Genomic DNA, 13255 nt, shown 5'->3' on the forward strand with positions numbered 1-13255 from the left:
TTGCTGTTCATCAGAATCAGCTTTATTGGTCAAGATTGTTCACACAAAAAATGAACTACACTTAGTTTTCCACTCTGCAGATATTTATACTGTAACAGACAATTTATATACCCTTTATACCCACATGCATTTTGGCACTCCACTTGCTTTGCACATCTAGAGTTTTATTGCTCCTTCTTCTTTCCAAATTAACTTAAGGTCATCCTGACTGCAACTTTGACATCTTTCTCCTGGAATCAGGTCTGGACTGGGATTTATCTCCTGGAAATGCCTTTATCTAAACCATTTTGTTATTGCCCTGGCTGGATGTTTATTTCAAATCTATGCATCATAACTTTTTTTATGCCCGGTCCCAATTACTGCATGCTAATGAGCTGGATAACAGATCAATATGTGTAAGACTGAGTCCTATTATGTACTTCTCGTGGATAAGACAGGAAAGCTTATCCCTTGTTCTATTTTGGATGGATCCTAATGGTGCAGCTGACTCTTTCGTGTTAAGCATATATGCTGGTCTTGTAAATGCAAATATATATAGCACACTGACCATGAGAACTTAGCATCTTTAGTTGCGCTGACAAAGATAGACTACAGTGTATACAAAAGTTGTTCAGTGGTAGAAGTGCACATGTGGTGTAAATCCTCTCTTTTCTTGGTAAATATGTAGTTTTTATATTAGCCTTTATCTTGTCTGCTGGGCAATTATGTCCCAGAGGCTCATTAATTGGGATTATCTTATGAATTTTCAGATTGTTTTAACTGTCACAGCTGGGACTATTTAAGATTGCAATTTTCACCTGTGAGACAGATATTGAGACATTGAGATGTTTGTAAGACCAAGAGTGTGACATTGTTTGTGATGCTGGGAGGAATAAACCTGCTGTTCCACCTAAACTCTGCCTGATATCATCAATCTGTACTGAAAAATCCAGCCGTAAAAGGCCAACCTGTTACAAGTGGTGTCAGAAGTGCGTCTATTCATGCCACAGTGCAAAGATGATGACCAGAGGTGGTAAAAAGCCAGGCCAAGAGGGAGAGCCTGATGAAGCAGCTGGAGCTTCCTCTGAAATGGAAACCATGGCAGCGACCAACCCTGAAGATAAGTTGGAGGAACTGGCGGTGTTGGTGAAATCCATCATGCGGTCTCAGGTGGCTAGAGACATGAAGATGGATAAAGATTTTTCCCGCCAGGAGCAGAGGTGGAAAAGTATGCAGCATCAGTTTCAACAAATGCAGCTGCAAGTGAATGCGGTACTGGAAAAACAGGATGAGTCAGACACACAGGATCAACCTTCAACATCTGAAGCACCTGCAGAAGAATCAGATGGTGGTGATGTTCAGGTGGCTCATGGTTCCAGGTCCATAATTGAACCAAAATTTCTTCCCTTATCGACGGATGACGACATTGAGCATTTTCTGACGACGTTCGAGAGGATGGCCCAGGTGTGTCGTTGGTCCAGAGATGAGTGGGCGATTCGTCTGGTCCCTCTGTTGACCGGAAAGGCCCGCACAGCCTATGTTCTAATGGATATTGCTGACTCTCAGAACTATGATAAACTGAAAGAGGCAATTCTGGCAAAATATGAAATTACTGTCGGTACTTATCGACGACGCTTTATCGACGACGCTTCAGATGCCTAAAGATTGAATCAGGTGAGATGCCGCATGAACTTTATGTTCGACTGAAAGACTTGTTTTCAAGATGGATCAAACCTGATAAATCTACTGTGCAAGAAATATCTGAGCAGATAATTCTGGAGCAGTTTTTAAGGATGGTTAATCCAGAATTGGAGGTCTGGATACGTGAGCGTGACCCGAAGACGGCAGAAGAAGCAGCTACTCTCGCAGAGGTCTTCAGATCAGCCAGGAGGGGGAGCTGGAGCACCTATGCTGGCCAAGAGACTCATTATGCCCAACCAAGTAAGTCCACTGGGGGTGAACAGGGCTCTGGTCTAAGTCAGGCTAGAAATGGTTCTAGTTTTAAGCAGTTCCTTCCCATCGACCTGCTAAGGTTAAAAAGTCATTTCATAAGTCGTCAGGTCAGGATATTAGATGTTACAACTGTAATGGTTTTGGCCATACGCAACATTTTTGTCCCGCCCTGAAATCAAAGCCATCACTGATGTGTTCAATTCCAAGAGCGGCTACTGATGTTGAAAAAAGAAAAGCTTGTACGGCTTCGGTGCTAGTTAATGGGAAGAAAGAAGAAGCATTGCTTGATTCTGGGTGTTTTCAGTCTTTAGTACATGCAAGCTTAATCCCAGATGAAAAGTTAAGTGAGGTGGGGGTTAAAATAAGCTGTATACATGGAGATGAGCATGTCTACCTAGTGCAGAGGTGTATTTGACAGTGGGAGGTCAAACATACCTGGTACAAGTAGCTGTAGTTCCCTCTTTGCCATATTCAGTTATACTTGGTAATGATATTCCCACTCTCTTAGACCTTCTTCATCAGTCGGATTATGAGCCTCAAGTACTTACCAACAGAGATGCCCCAGGTCCATGGTGGCCCTCTTCAATAGCGGTCGGCTGACAGTTAATTGAGACTCTCATGCCCCTGCTCCCTGTGTGCTCGACTGAAACAAAAAGGAAACGCGTGTCCTGGAGATTCTGCAGCGCTTACCTTCTGAAAAAGGCAATAGAGCTGGAGTTGGAAATGCATGCCATCTTGGATTACAGTGCAGAGAAAGCCGATGTAAAAGGCATCACACTCCGCTCACCTTATCATGTGATCTAAACAGACCGAAGCTTTATAGCAAAGTCCCAGACCCGGAAAAGAGAAAGCACCGCCCTGACCCGGCTCGAACGGTCTCTGAGTCACCAGGGAGCTGACAGAAAACCCCTCACACGCTGGTTTTTAACAGAGACACTAAAGCGAAACGGGGCAGATTCAATTAGATTTGTACGAGTAAACGAAAGTGTCAGACTTTCATAATGGGTTGCTTTTATTGACAACTTAAAGATAATGTTATGACTTAGAGGCTTATAATTCGCAGAAGCAGCCAAGAAAGCTTATTAATCTAAGCTGAGGGTTGGCTAATGTTAGCAGCCGCTGATGCCTATCAGGCTGTATGTGGTTAGCTTCGAGTGCTAACTAGTCGGGAAGCTGCATCTGCGTTGGTCAGTGAAGAGTAAAAGCAAAATGTAAAACAAGCAGGTTACCTATTAACTTTATGAAGCTGACATAACTGAGAGCAGAGGAGTACTCCAATTCCTGAAGTGGCTGCAGCTGTCAAACATTTGGAAGAAGAAGCCGACTCCCTTAAAACAACAAGCAGCAAGCCCAGCCCTGACTAATCAAGCACCGAGCGTCAACAGACTATAGCCTGAGAACAGACAGCTTCAGCTGCATTCAGAGCCATTACGTGAACCCTAAAATGGTGCACTACTCATTTCACTCCTAAAAATATTCAGTAATTTATCAGAAATATTACTAAAAATAAATAGTTTCAAAATAAGAATTTAAACTAAAGTCAGGGGGTAAAAAGTTTGAATAGGAAATAATGTGGTAATAATGTGATTGCTCAGTTAAATAGTAAAGAAGGAAAAAGAAAAATATTGAATTAAAAATGGTCTCATTGGAGAGGTAGAGGGAAAATAAATATTAAAATCTAAGCGATGATAGTAGTGCAACAATAATGGCAGCAACAAGAAAAAGATAATACAAATACAAAATACAAATGCTAACTGCATATTTTTACAAGAAACTCACTCTATTAAGGCAGATGAGAACTTCTGGTCAAATCAATGGGGGGAAAAATAATTTTATCTCATGGTACTAATAAATCTGCTGGTGTTGCTTTACTATTTCAAAATTTTCAGAAAAAACTAGAAACTCATAGGAAAGACAAACAGGGCCACTGGATTATGTGTGTACTCAAAATGGAAACTAGTTTTCTGATTCTCTGTAACGTCTATGGTTACAACAGTGTTGCTCAGAACAAATCCTTATTGTCTGAACTAACTAGTCAACTAAAAGAACTATCTCAGAAATATCCCACGAACAATCTCATATTGGGTGGAGATTTTAATATGGTGTACAATGAATGGCTTGATAGATCTCCCTCTAAATTCCAATCTCATCATATAAATGTGGTTTTACAAAATTTTTGTTTATCTCTGAATTTGGTGGATCCTTGGAGAGAAGCAAATCAGAGCAGTCAGTCTTTCTCCTGGTTCAGACCTGATGGCTCAGCTAAATCACGTATTGATTTCTGGCTAATTTCAAACAGTCTGATGCAAAATAATGTAAATGCTAGAATTTCACCTGCACCTTTGTCTGATCACTGTGTAATACAACTCAGTATCACAACTCAACTGAAAACATCCCACAACAAAGGTTACTGGAAGTTCAACTCAACCCTCCTTAACAATGAAAAATTTAATAATGAAATCCTGGAGCTTCTCAATTTAATTTGCAATGATACAAATCTGAGTCTTATACAAAGAAATGGGAATTCTTTAAATTTAAAGTCCGTGAAATCTCAATTAAAACACAGCAAATTGATAGCTATCCAAAATAAGGAAAAGGAATTAAAAATCATTCAAGAACTTAGTCACATCTGTTCTAAACCGTTTTTTAATAATGAGGACAAACAGCGCAAAAAAATTCTGCAGACTGAATTAGATGATTTTTATACTAAAAAAGCCAAAGGAGCTTACTTAAGGTCCCGAGCGAAGTGGATTGAGGATGGTGAAAAAAGTACTACATATTTCTGTAGATTAGAAAAAATAAGACAGGAGAGAAATGCAGTGAATTGCTTGCAAATTAATAATAAACCATGCACTGACTCAAAATTAATATCCAAGGAAATTTTTAGCTTCTATAGCAATTTATATTCTTCTGAATATAATAACTCAATGACAGAAATATTCTTTAACTCTGTTTGACATTTGATTCCTAAAATTGATGACAATTATAAGCAAATATGTGAGGCAGATATCACTATAGAGGAATTGGATAAAGCCTTGGGCGCTTTATCCAAGGACAAAGCTCCAGGCTGCGACGGCTTGACAAGTAACTTTTATAAACACTTTTGGGTCCAAATCAGAACACTTGTGTTTGGAATGATTACAGAACTATTAGAAAATAATTGTTTAACTCACACTATGAAACAAGGTGTCATCACACTCATTCCTAAACCCGGGAAAGATCCAACTATCCTTGATCATTTAAGGCCGATAACATTATTAAATAATGATTACAAGCTTCTGACACACATTTTTGCCAACAGATTAAAATCAGGCATATCCCAGATTATTTCTGACACTCAATCTGGTTTTATAAAAGGGCGCTCTATACATAATAACATTCGTCTTATTTTGGACTAATTGACTATAATCACTTAGTAGAAAATGAAGGCTTTGTATTATTTTTAGACTTTATAAAGCCTTTGATATGATAGAACATGAATTATGTTCAAAGCTTTAGCTTTGTTTGGATTTGGTGATAAATTTATTAACGTAATTAGGACATTTTACAAAGATACCAATAGTTCAGTGTGTCTTCCACATGGTACCTCACACAGATTTAGCATCAACAAAGGTATAAAGCAAGGTTGTCCAATCTCTCCATTGCTGTTTATTGCTGCTGCAGAAATGCTCCATATCAATTAAAAATGCTCAATTTGGTAAATTAGCTGTAATGGGTAAGGAGTTTTCTATTAGTCAACTCGCTGATGACACAACCATTTTCTTTAATAATCTGAATGAAATTCCAAAAATTCTTAAATTGATTGATTCCTTCTCAAAAGCTTCAGGTCTTAAATTAAATTTAAACAAATGTGAAATTTTGCCTCTAAAAGACTGCTCTCTATCGACTGCTTTTAATATTCCTGTAAAATCCAGTGTCAAATATTTGGGTGCATATAAATAAAAATAAATCTGATTTAGAAAACCTAAAATCTGGGAAAAAATTCAAAATTGTAAAACTCATTTAAATAAGTGGACACACAGAGATTTATCTATTCTGGGAAGAATAGCTCTCACCAAAATAGAAAGTATCTCCAGACTGATATATCCTGCATATACATTAGGAATACCCACTTCAGCTATCAAATCCATCAATAGGATGAATTTTGATTTTATATGGAAACAGAAAAACTCACTATATCAGGAAAGGTAATTTAATCAAAAGGTTTGAAGATGGAGGACTGCAAGCTATTGAATTTGACAGCATGAACGGTACTTTAAAAATGAATTGGCTTCGGTCTTTCCTAACAAACCAAAGGGCTTTATGGTTCCATATTCCGAGTAAAATATTTTCAAATGGGTGGAGTTAGTTTTCTTAGATGTGACTTTGACGTTAAAAAACTACCTGTTAAACTTTCCTTCTTTCACCAGCAAGTTTTATTATATTGGAAGTTAATCTATAAACATAACTATAGCCCACACAATACTCCTTTGTGGAATTGCCGTTACGTAAAAATTAATAATAAATCAATCTTATAAATAATTGACTAGAACAAGGTGTTTGGTCTGTCATGCATTTATTAAATAATGGGAAGGTTATGTCTCTTGAAGAATTCAGTGGTTAATATAACCTACAAATAAATAAAAGTGTATTTCAAAAGATTATTAAAGCTATTCCCCCAAATATATCTACAGCTAAATGTTTGTATGAGATCCCTGATTGCAGAACCGCTGAGCTTCCTGGTCTATTGATTAATGGGCTCAATATCACAGATAAGAATTTGAAAAACAAAAAACTTCGGGAATGCTTTATTAGTTCTCTATTTCCGTTTATATCCAATCCAAATTTTATATCGCATTTCTTTTCAAAAGATCAGAAAGAAAAAATTTGAACAAATTATTTAAAGCTTCCCATTCCTCCAAAAGCCAAGGAAGTCCACTTCAAATCTTTTCAGGGCGTTTACCCTTCTAAGGAATTCCTTAGACTTCAATTTGCTATTGATGATAACACTTGTTTATTTTAATGGTGATATTGATATTTTTCTATGAATTGCAAAGCTTTGAAGCTTTGTGGGATGATATTCACTACTGGCTTTTTCCTAAAATCCCGAACTTACCGGACTTTTCCAAGAATGATATTATCTTTGGGACTATGAGAAAAGAAAAGAAATTTGAAACTCTGTTAAATGTCATAATTATTATGGGCAAGTTTTTCATACACAAATGTCGTTTCCTTAAAACCAAACCGTCTTTCCCCTTTTTTCATAAGGATCTCTGCCACCTCTTCTTATCGCTGAATTTCATGAACAAAGGTCAAGATACAGAACTATATGATATGATAATCATCATGAAATTGCTGGAAAACCCCTAATGTATGTTTTTTTGTTTTGTCTTGTTATTTTTGTTCCTCCTTTTTGTCTGTATGGATGCAGCTGAGATCGGCTTCATCATGTTTTTCAGATTTTATGTACATTTGAAGCCGATTACATGTTTAATGTATATGTTGATAATAGTAATAAAGAATTAAAAAAAAAAAAAAAAAGATTAAAAAAAAAAAAAAAAAAAAAAAAAAGATAATGGCGAAGTTCACGTCAGTTAGTTAATGCGCATGTTCGGAAGTTTGGCGGATTTTTGTTTGTTTTTGAAAAAAGTTGTCAGTCTTCAATTACAGGCTTGCAAAGCTGATACATTCTTGAATACAGTAGTTTGTGTCGTTCCCTTCTAAGATTTTCATTTTTTAGAAGATAAGCGCTGCAACTCGAGGACTTTCATCGACGGTAAGGCTGGACAAAGTTAGGACAGAAACCACCAGCTGGCTAATTAATGACAAGCCATGGTGGAGTGTTAATTTAGGGTGAAATGGGACCTTTCCTGGTTAAAACGTTGCTATTCGTGCTTCTGGGTGTGTCTTTGACAGTTGTTTTAACGCGATACTTCAAAATGTGCATAAAAAAGCCTTTAATGCTGAATATTAAATGCTAAATGGAGAGATGAGAAAAGAAACATTAGAGTCTGATGGTTTTAACATGTCTTGTATCTTTTTGTTTCACTACTGCTAAATAAGCTAAAGCCTCTGCCTTCCTTTTTTTTGTTTTTGTTTTTTTAATCCATCAGTCTGAAGATGCCTCCCAGGAAAACGATGACACCATCGAAGCAGACGTCAGCTGTGGCTTCAAAGATCAAAAACAAAATTATCAGTAGGTTTAATTATTTAATTTATTTTGCGATCAATAAATTGAAATTGAATTGGGTTAGTCTCCATCTCATTTGTGTTGCGGCTGTCACAGATTTTGAGTAGTGATAACACCGTATTTCTTTCACACCAGACACCTCCTCCTTCTTCAAGGTCTCCCTGAAGACCAACAACAAGGCCCTGGCTCTCGCTCTGCAGGCCCAAAAGGAGAAGAGCAGGCAGCTTGAGATGGAGGTGGTGCTCCTGCAAAAACAGGTCAAAGATCTCTGCTTCCAGCTGGCTACCAAGAAACACAACCAAAGGAAACTGGTGAGTGTGATATATCAGCTGATGTGGAGTTTAGTTTGACCATTATCTGGTTCACTACTTGTTATTGTTCTGCTCCTACAGATGCTCATCTTGAAAAATCTCCATAATAACACTCTACAGCAGCTGGACATGATGGCACAACTAGTTTCTGATGACGTAAGAGACGAGTCACCAATCAGATTATATTTCTTTACCACAAGATTATGTTTTTCTTGCTTAAATGTGACTTTAATCAAATTTACATCCTCTGATTTTGACTGCGTCATGATGTACATGACATGCAAGGTTGTTTGTTTTTTTTACACTGAAGTTGTGACTATTATGATTTATTCCAATTCCCAGACTCAGATCTTCTTTTCTTTTACTGACACTTACTCCACAATTGTCTGTTCACCTCAATGTAAGTGGAGGTGAAATAATTCAGATTATTTTCCTCCACTTACATTGAGGAGAGGCACTGACTAAATACATCTCAAAGTCCATAGGTAGATCTCAGGAACTTGAAGTTGCTTCCAAATGCTCAGAATGGATTGGCCTGTGTCTGGAGGCTAATCGTCCACATTTCACCCGACTACGCTTTTTCCTCTGTTATTTTCTAGTCATAGTAAAAAAAAAGTAAAACGTTTTTAAGTTTTTTGAAGTCAAAATGAACAAATTTTATAGTCTATAACTACTCAGAAAAAAAAATTTGTGAAAAAGCACAAAAAAATCCCTGTCATTTTTCACTATTGTTGAAAACAACAACTTTACATACACCGAATACAGACAGAAATTTAACTTCCGCGTTTGACTTTTTTTATTTTTTTTCCCAAGATTTTTTTTTTTTGTAACTTTCTTCAAAAACAGAAGTTTTGAAGAAATTTATTTTGAAGATAATTATCTTTTAAACTGTATGACTTGAAATGTTTGGTCTCAATGTATTCAGTACCATATAAGGAAGAATGCCAATGAGGAGTCTATTTATTTCCCCTGCAGTGGAACCCAAAGCTTGACTTCTAATCTACAAAACCTCAATGAAGACCAATAGGTTGAACTGCTGAAGCTGAAAATGTGTTTTCCCTCAGGATTCTCCAAGACTGTCAGAGGGCTGCCACTACCCAACAGATAAAAACAAAGAGAACGATGCAGCAGCGCGGTCAGAAGTTCCTGCGTTTGCTTTTGTTGTGTCCTTTGTAGGTGTTGTAGTTTCAGTGGACGTAAATGATATCTGACAGTTATATTTTTCTGTATTTCTATCTTATACACAGGAGGCCTGAAATGTTAAGGAATCTTTTCTGTCACAACAAAAACATAGAAGCTACACCAGGTCTGCTCAAAGGAAACCCTCATCTGGATGTTTTAAGTGCCCTAACCAGATGCAGCAACTCCTCTGATATTTTTCATGGTGGGTAATTTGGCATCATTCAGTGCAGTGTTTCAAATATGTACTGCCTCACTATAAATGAATGTCTTTTCCCAGAAAACGCAGAGGAAAGGCGTTTCAGTCAACGTGTTCAACCCACTCAGACTTCACTCTCAGACAGGAGTGAAGTGGAGCGCCTGTCCCAGTCCAGCTCTCAAATAAACTCTGTCCTCTGTCCTCAGCACAATCAAACGCATGGAAACTCCACAACATCCCTTTCTAGTGACGTAAACGCTCCAAGTGTGTCAGCCTCAGAAGTTGAGTCTCAGTTAGCAAGAACTGACAATACAGTGCTTCTCAATACGTCAATGGAGATTACATTGAGTAACGCAGTTGAAATTGTCACCGTGGAAACCAAAGCCAAGAAGAAAGGTCCTTCCTGTGAGACAAAAGGCACAGAGAGTCAACAGGTGGGTTCCAGTCCAGATGTCCAGAATGGTTTCAACCACAGACCAAATAAGGAACCTGTGAAAATTTCTACTCAGAAAAATAAACCAGAAGATAAAGACTCAAGAGTTCTTGAGGTACAGTTACCGAAAAAACGCGGCAACAATATGAAAGCATCTCGCATCCCCAAGCTTGCCAGTCACCAGAAGACATCCAAGAGCGATACTGACAGCTGTGACACTGTCTCACAAGATTTAAATAATTATTTTTCCAATTCTAAAGTTACCTTGTTGAAGGCTGGGGGCAGTGAACCTGAAGAAGGTTCACCAAGTTCTAAAATCACCTACAAACGTTCGAGAACTAAAGTAAGGAGGCGCTCTATGGTCATTCAAAAGACCTCGTCAGTCCGTCTGCCTCATGATGACGAGAGCCAACAGTCCAAACCGGAGAAGGTCCATGATGAAGAGGAAGCAGAAAAAACAGAGCCACCTCCACCATATGAATACATATTCCATCCAGTGGAGGAGGCAGGTCTCGGGTCAGAGGAGAATCAGCCTCCTGCAGCCAGGAGGAAAACGCAGAACAGGCCGAGATGCAGAGAAACTTTTGTCATCTCTCTTTCTAGGAACAGTAACTCGCTGGGTCTGGATTGTGACATGATGCTTCCTGGAGAGCCCCACTGCCCAGCTGAGGAGCTGCTAGACGATCTGTCTCAGAGTTCTGGATATTTCCAGGCAAATCAGCAAACAGAGACCAACAGCACTTCAAAGCGCCCTCTGGTGGAAACATCAAAGCATAACATGGAAGTCCTGCCAGCAGATGAATGTGACCGTTCAGAGAACCCAACATCTAAAAAATCCAGACGAGACGAAGCAGGAGGTTCCAGGAACAGGATGATATCGTCACTGGGGAAATATGCTGATGGTTACGACTCCAGGCGAAAGAGAAAAACAAGGAAAAGCAGTAAAAAGGTTTTATCTGAAGATGAATCTGGTCTGCATCCCATCTGCCGTGATGAGCTTCTTGTCTGCAGCCCTTACAGTCTGAAGGTCAGGAAGGAAGGTAAAGAGGATTTTCAGATGCTCCTCAGCCATGATCATTATGACATTGGTGAAAATCCACCTGATCCTAAAGACTCCAAAGGCAGGAATGCTTCAAAACTACAAAGGAAGACAAAGCTGCACACAGCAGCCGAAACCAAGAACCTAAGGAAGACATTTGTCATCCACAGACCGACATGTCAGGACAAAAGCAATAACACAAGGACATCGGTTGTTAATGATGAGATGGATCATCAGGATGTCAGCTTTCTGATAATGGATGTGGATCCACCATCGCTGCTTGCAGAGCTCAGCACTCTGGACCCAGAATCCAATTCTGCACCCAACTCTCCAAAAAGGAGCCCATCATGCAGGCTGGTGGTGACTGAGGGGTCAACTAGAGCCTCACCAGGTGGGTGTCTCCTCCACTGTCAATAGATGTTCTTTGGGTATCAGAGTTTACCTGTGAACTCTGGGTAGACTCACCCCAATAAGGGAATACTGTAAACACAAAATCTAACCTTGTCTGACTTTGGTTTAGCTGACAGCTAATGCTTTGCTGTGCATTGCAGCAGGAAGAACTCTAACAACTGTTACCAACACATTTCCAAACCCATATGGTGAAAATAAAGGAAGAAGCAGGAGAAAGAACTGTGTGGTCTCCTATAAGGAGCCACCACTGAACAGGTGAGAACGTCAGGTCCCACTGAAAGGAACTCAGAGAGCAACGCAGGCTATGTGACCAGTGCTACAGTGACGCTGGTTACTCAAAGCTCCGTCTATGTTTCTGACTTTGCTTCAGCAGACCACAGGTCTGGTTAAACATTCTAGATATTCTGTAATGCCCCTTCAACCCAGATCTACATACTTCTTTGGACAGGTCTCTCTGCAAATTCCAGTTGGCTTCATGTCAGGACTTTGACTGGACCGTTCTCACAACTGAGCTTTAAACCGTGCCAGTTAAGAGTGCAGTGATAAATCATCTGGCTAAATTGACCCTGGTTTAATTAATTTTAACTTGATGAATTTTGAACATTTTTGTAATTTGTTTTCTGAAATTAGGTTTTATTTGTATCAATAAGTTAGCTATAACCAACCTATCATTACTAGAACTAGTGTTATGATTGGTCATATTATCCAGACTTGTGTTTGTCTTTAAAAAGAAAAGAGAGAGAGAAAATGGAACACAGTGCTGAATTTCTGTTTTTCTTCCCCTCCCCCAACAGGAAAATTAGGCGTGGAGATGATTTCACAGACACCACATTTCTGAGTTCTCCGGTGTTTAAAGGCAGGAGGAAGAAGACGAAGAAGACGAAGAAGACGAAGAAGACGAAGGAGTAGAAGAAAACAGTGGGGTGGGCTGTGGACAGACAACAACAAATACTTTTTCCTTGTGATAAATCCAGTGTTCTAGTTTCCTACAGAGAATGCTAGTTCAGAATTTGTTCAAATTTGTGGTGTTAAGACTTTAGATTTTTTACATCATTGTCATTGGGGACGTATCAGCTGTTTGCTCCTGATGGGAGGCCAGCTGTAAATAATTGAGTGGAAGCTGATAACCCGATACTCCCTGTGATGTTCAGCTGCACAGAATAAAGTCTCAGTTAAGCCAACCATGTTTAGGATTTGCTGTGTGAGCATGCTAAGTGAAGATCTCCCAGCTCCACTTTTTGGTCCATCAGCTTGTGTTGTGAGTATAAATCTTAACATATTAGATCTGTTGAAGCTTGTATAGTTTTTTTTTTCTATTCAGGGATTCCTTCAAAATTATTTTCCCTGGCTTTTTTCCCCAGCAGCCAGGGAAAACAGGGTGGCCTAACAGATTGATATACCATTTGTGATATGAATGAGTGATAGTATGAGTGACTTAATGTTTGCAATGAATAGGCTTATGAGCTGAAGAGCTGATTTTCTTTTTATGTGAATGAGGGGAGATGTATGTTCATACTTATTTCTGCGTCTTTCATCCATGTTTTTTTTTAGTTATTACATGAGCTATTCATATTTATTATTG

At 38.8% G+C, this 13255-nt stretch overlaps 1 protein-coding gene across 1 annotated transcript; it reads left to right on the forward strand.

The window, feature by feature from the left end:
• Positions 1-1820: 1820 nt before the first annotated feature.
• LOC129378729 (shugoshin 2-like) lies at positions 1821-13016 on the forward strand. Its single transcript, XM_055059188.1, has 9 exons — positions 1821-1920; positions 8025-8107; positions 8237-8412; positions 8494-8568; positions 9477-9547; positions 9660-9796; positions 9872-11653; positions 11814-11928; positions 12468-13016. The coding sequence occupies exons 2-9, from the start codon at positions 8032-8034 to the stop codon at positions 12580-12582; spliced, it is 2547 nt and encodes an 848-aa protein (XP_054915163.1). The 5' UTR covers positions 1821-1920; positions 8025-8031; the 3' UTR covers positions 12583-13016.
• Positions 13017-13255: the final 239 nt, after the last annotated feature.

This window comes from Poeciliopsis prolifica, unplaced genomic scaffold (assembly GCF_027474105.1).
Source record: "Poeciliopsis prolifica strain line A6 unplaced genomic scaffold, Auburn_PproV2 SCAFFOLD053, whole genome shotgun sequence".
NCBI lineage: Eukaryota > Metazoa > Chordata > Actinopteri > Cyprinodontiformes > Poeciliidae > Poeciliopsis > Poeciliopsis prolifica.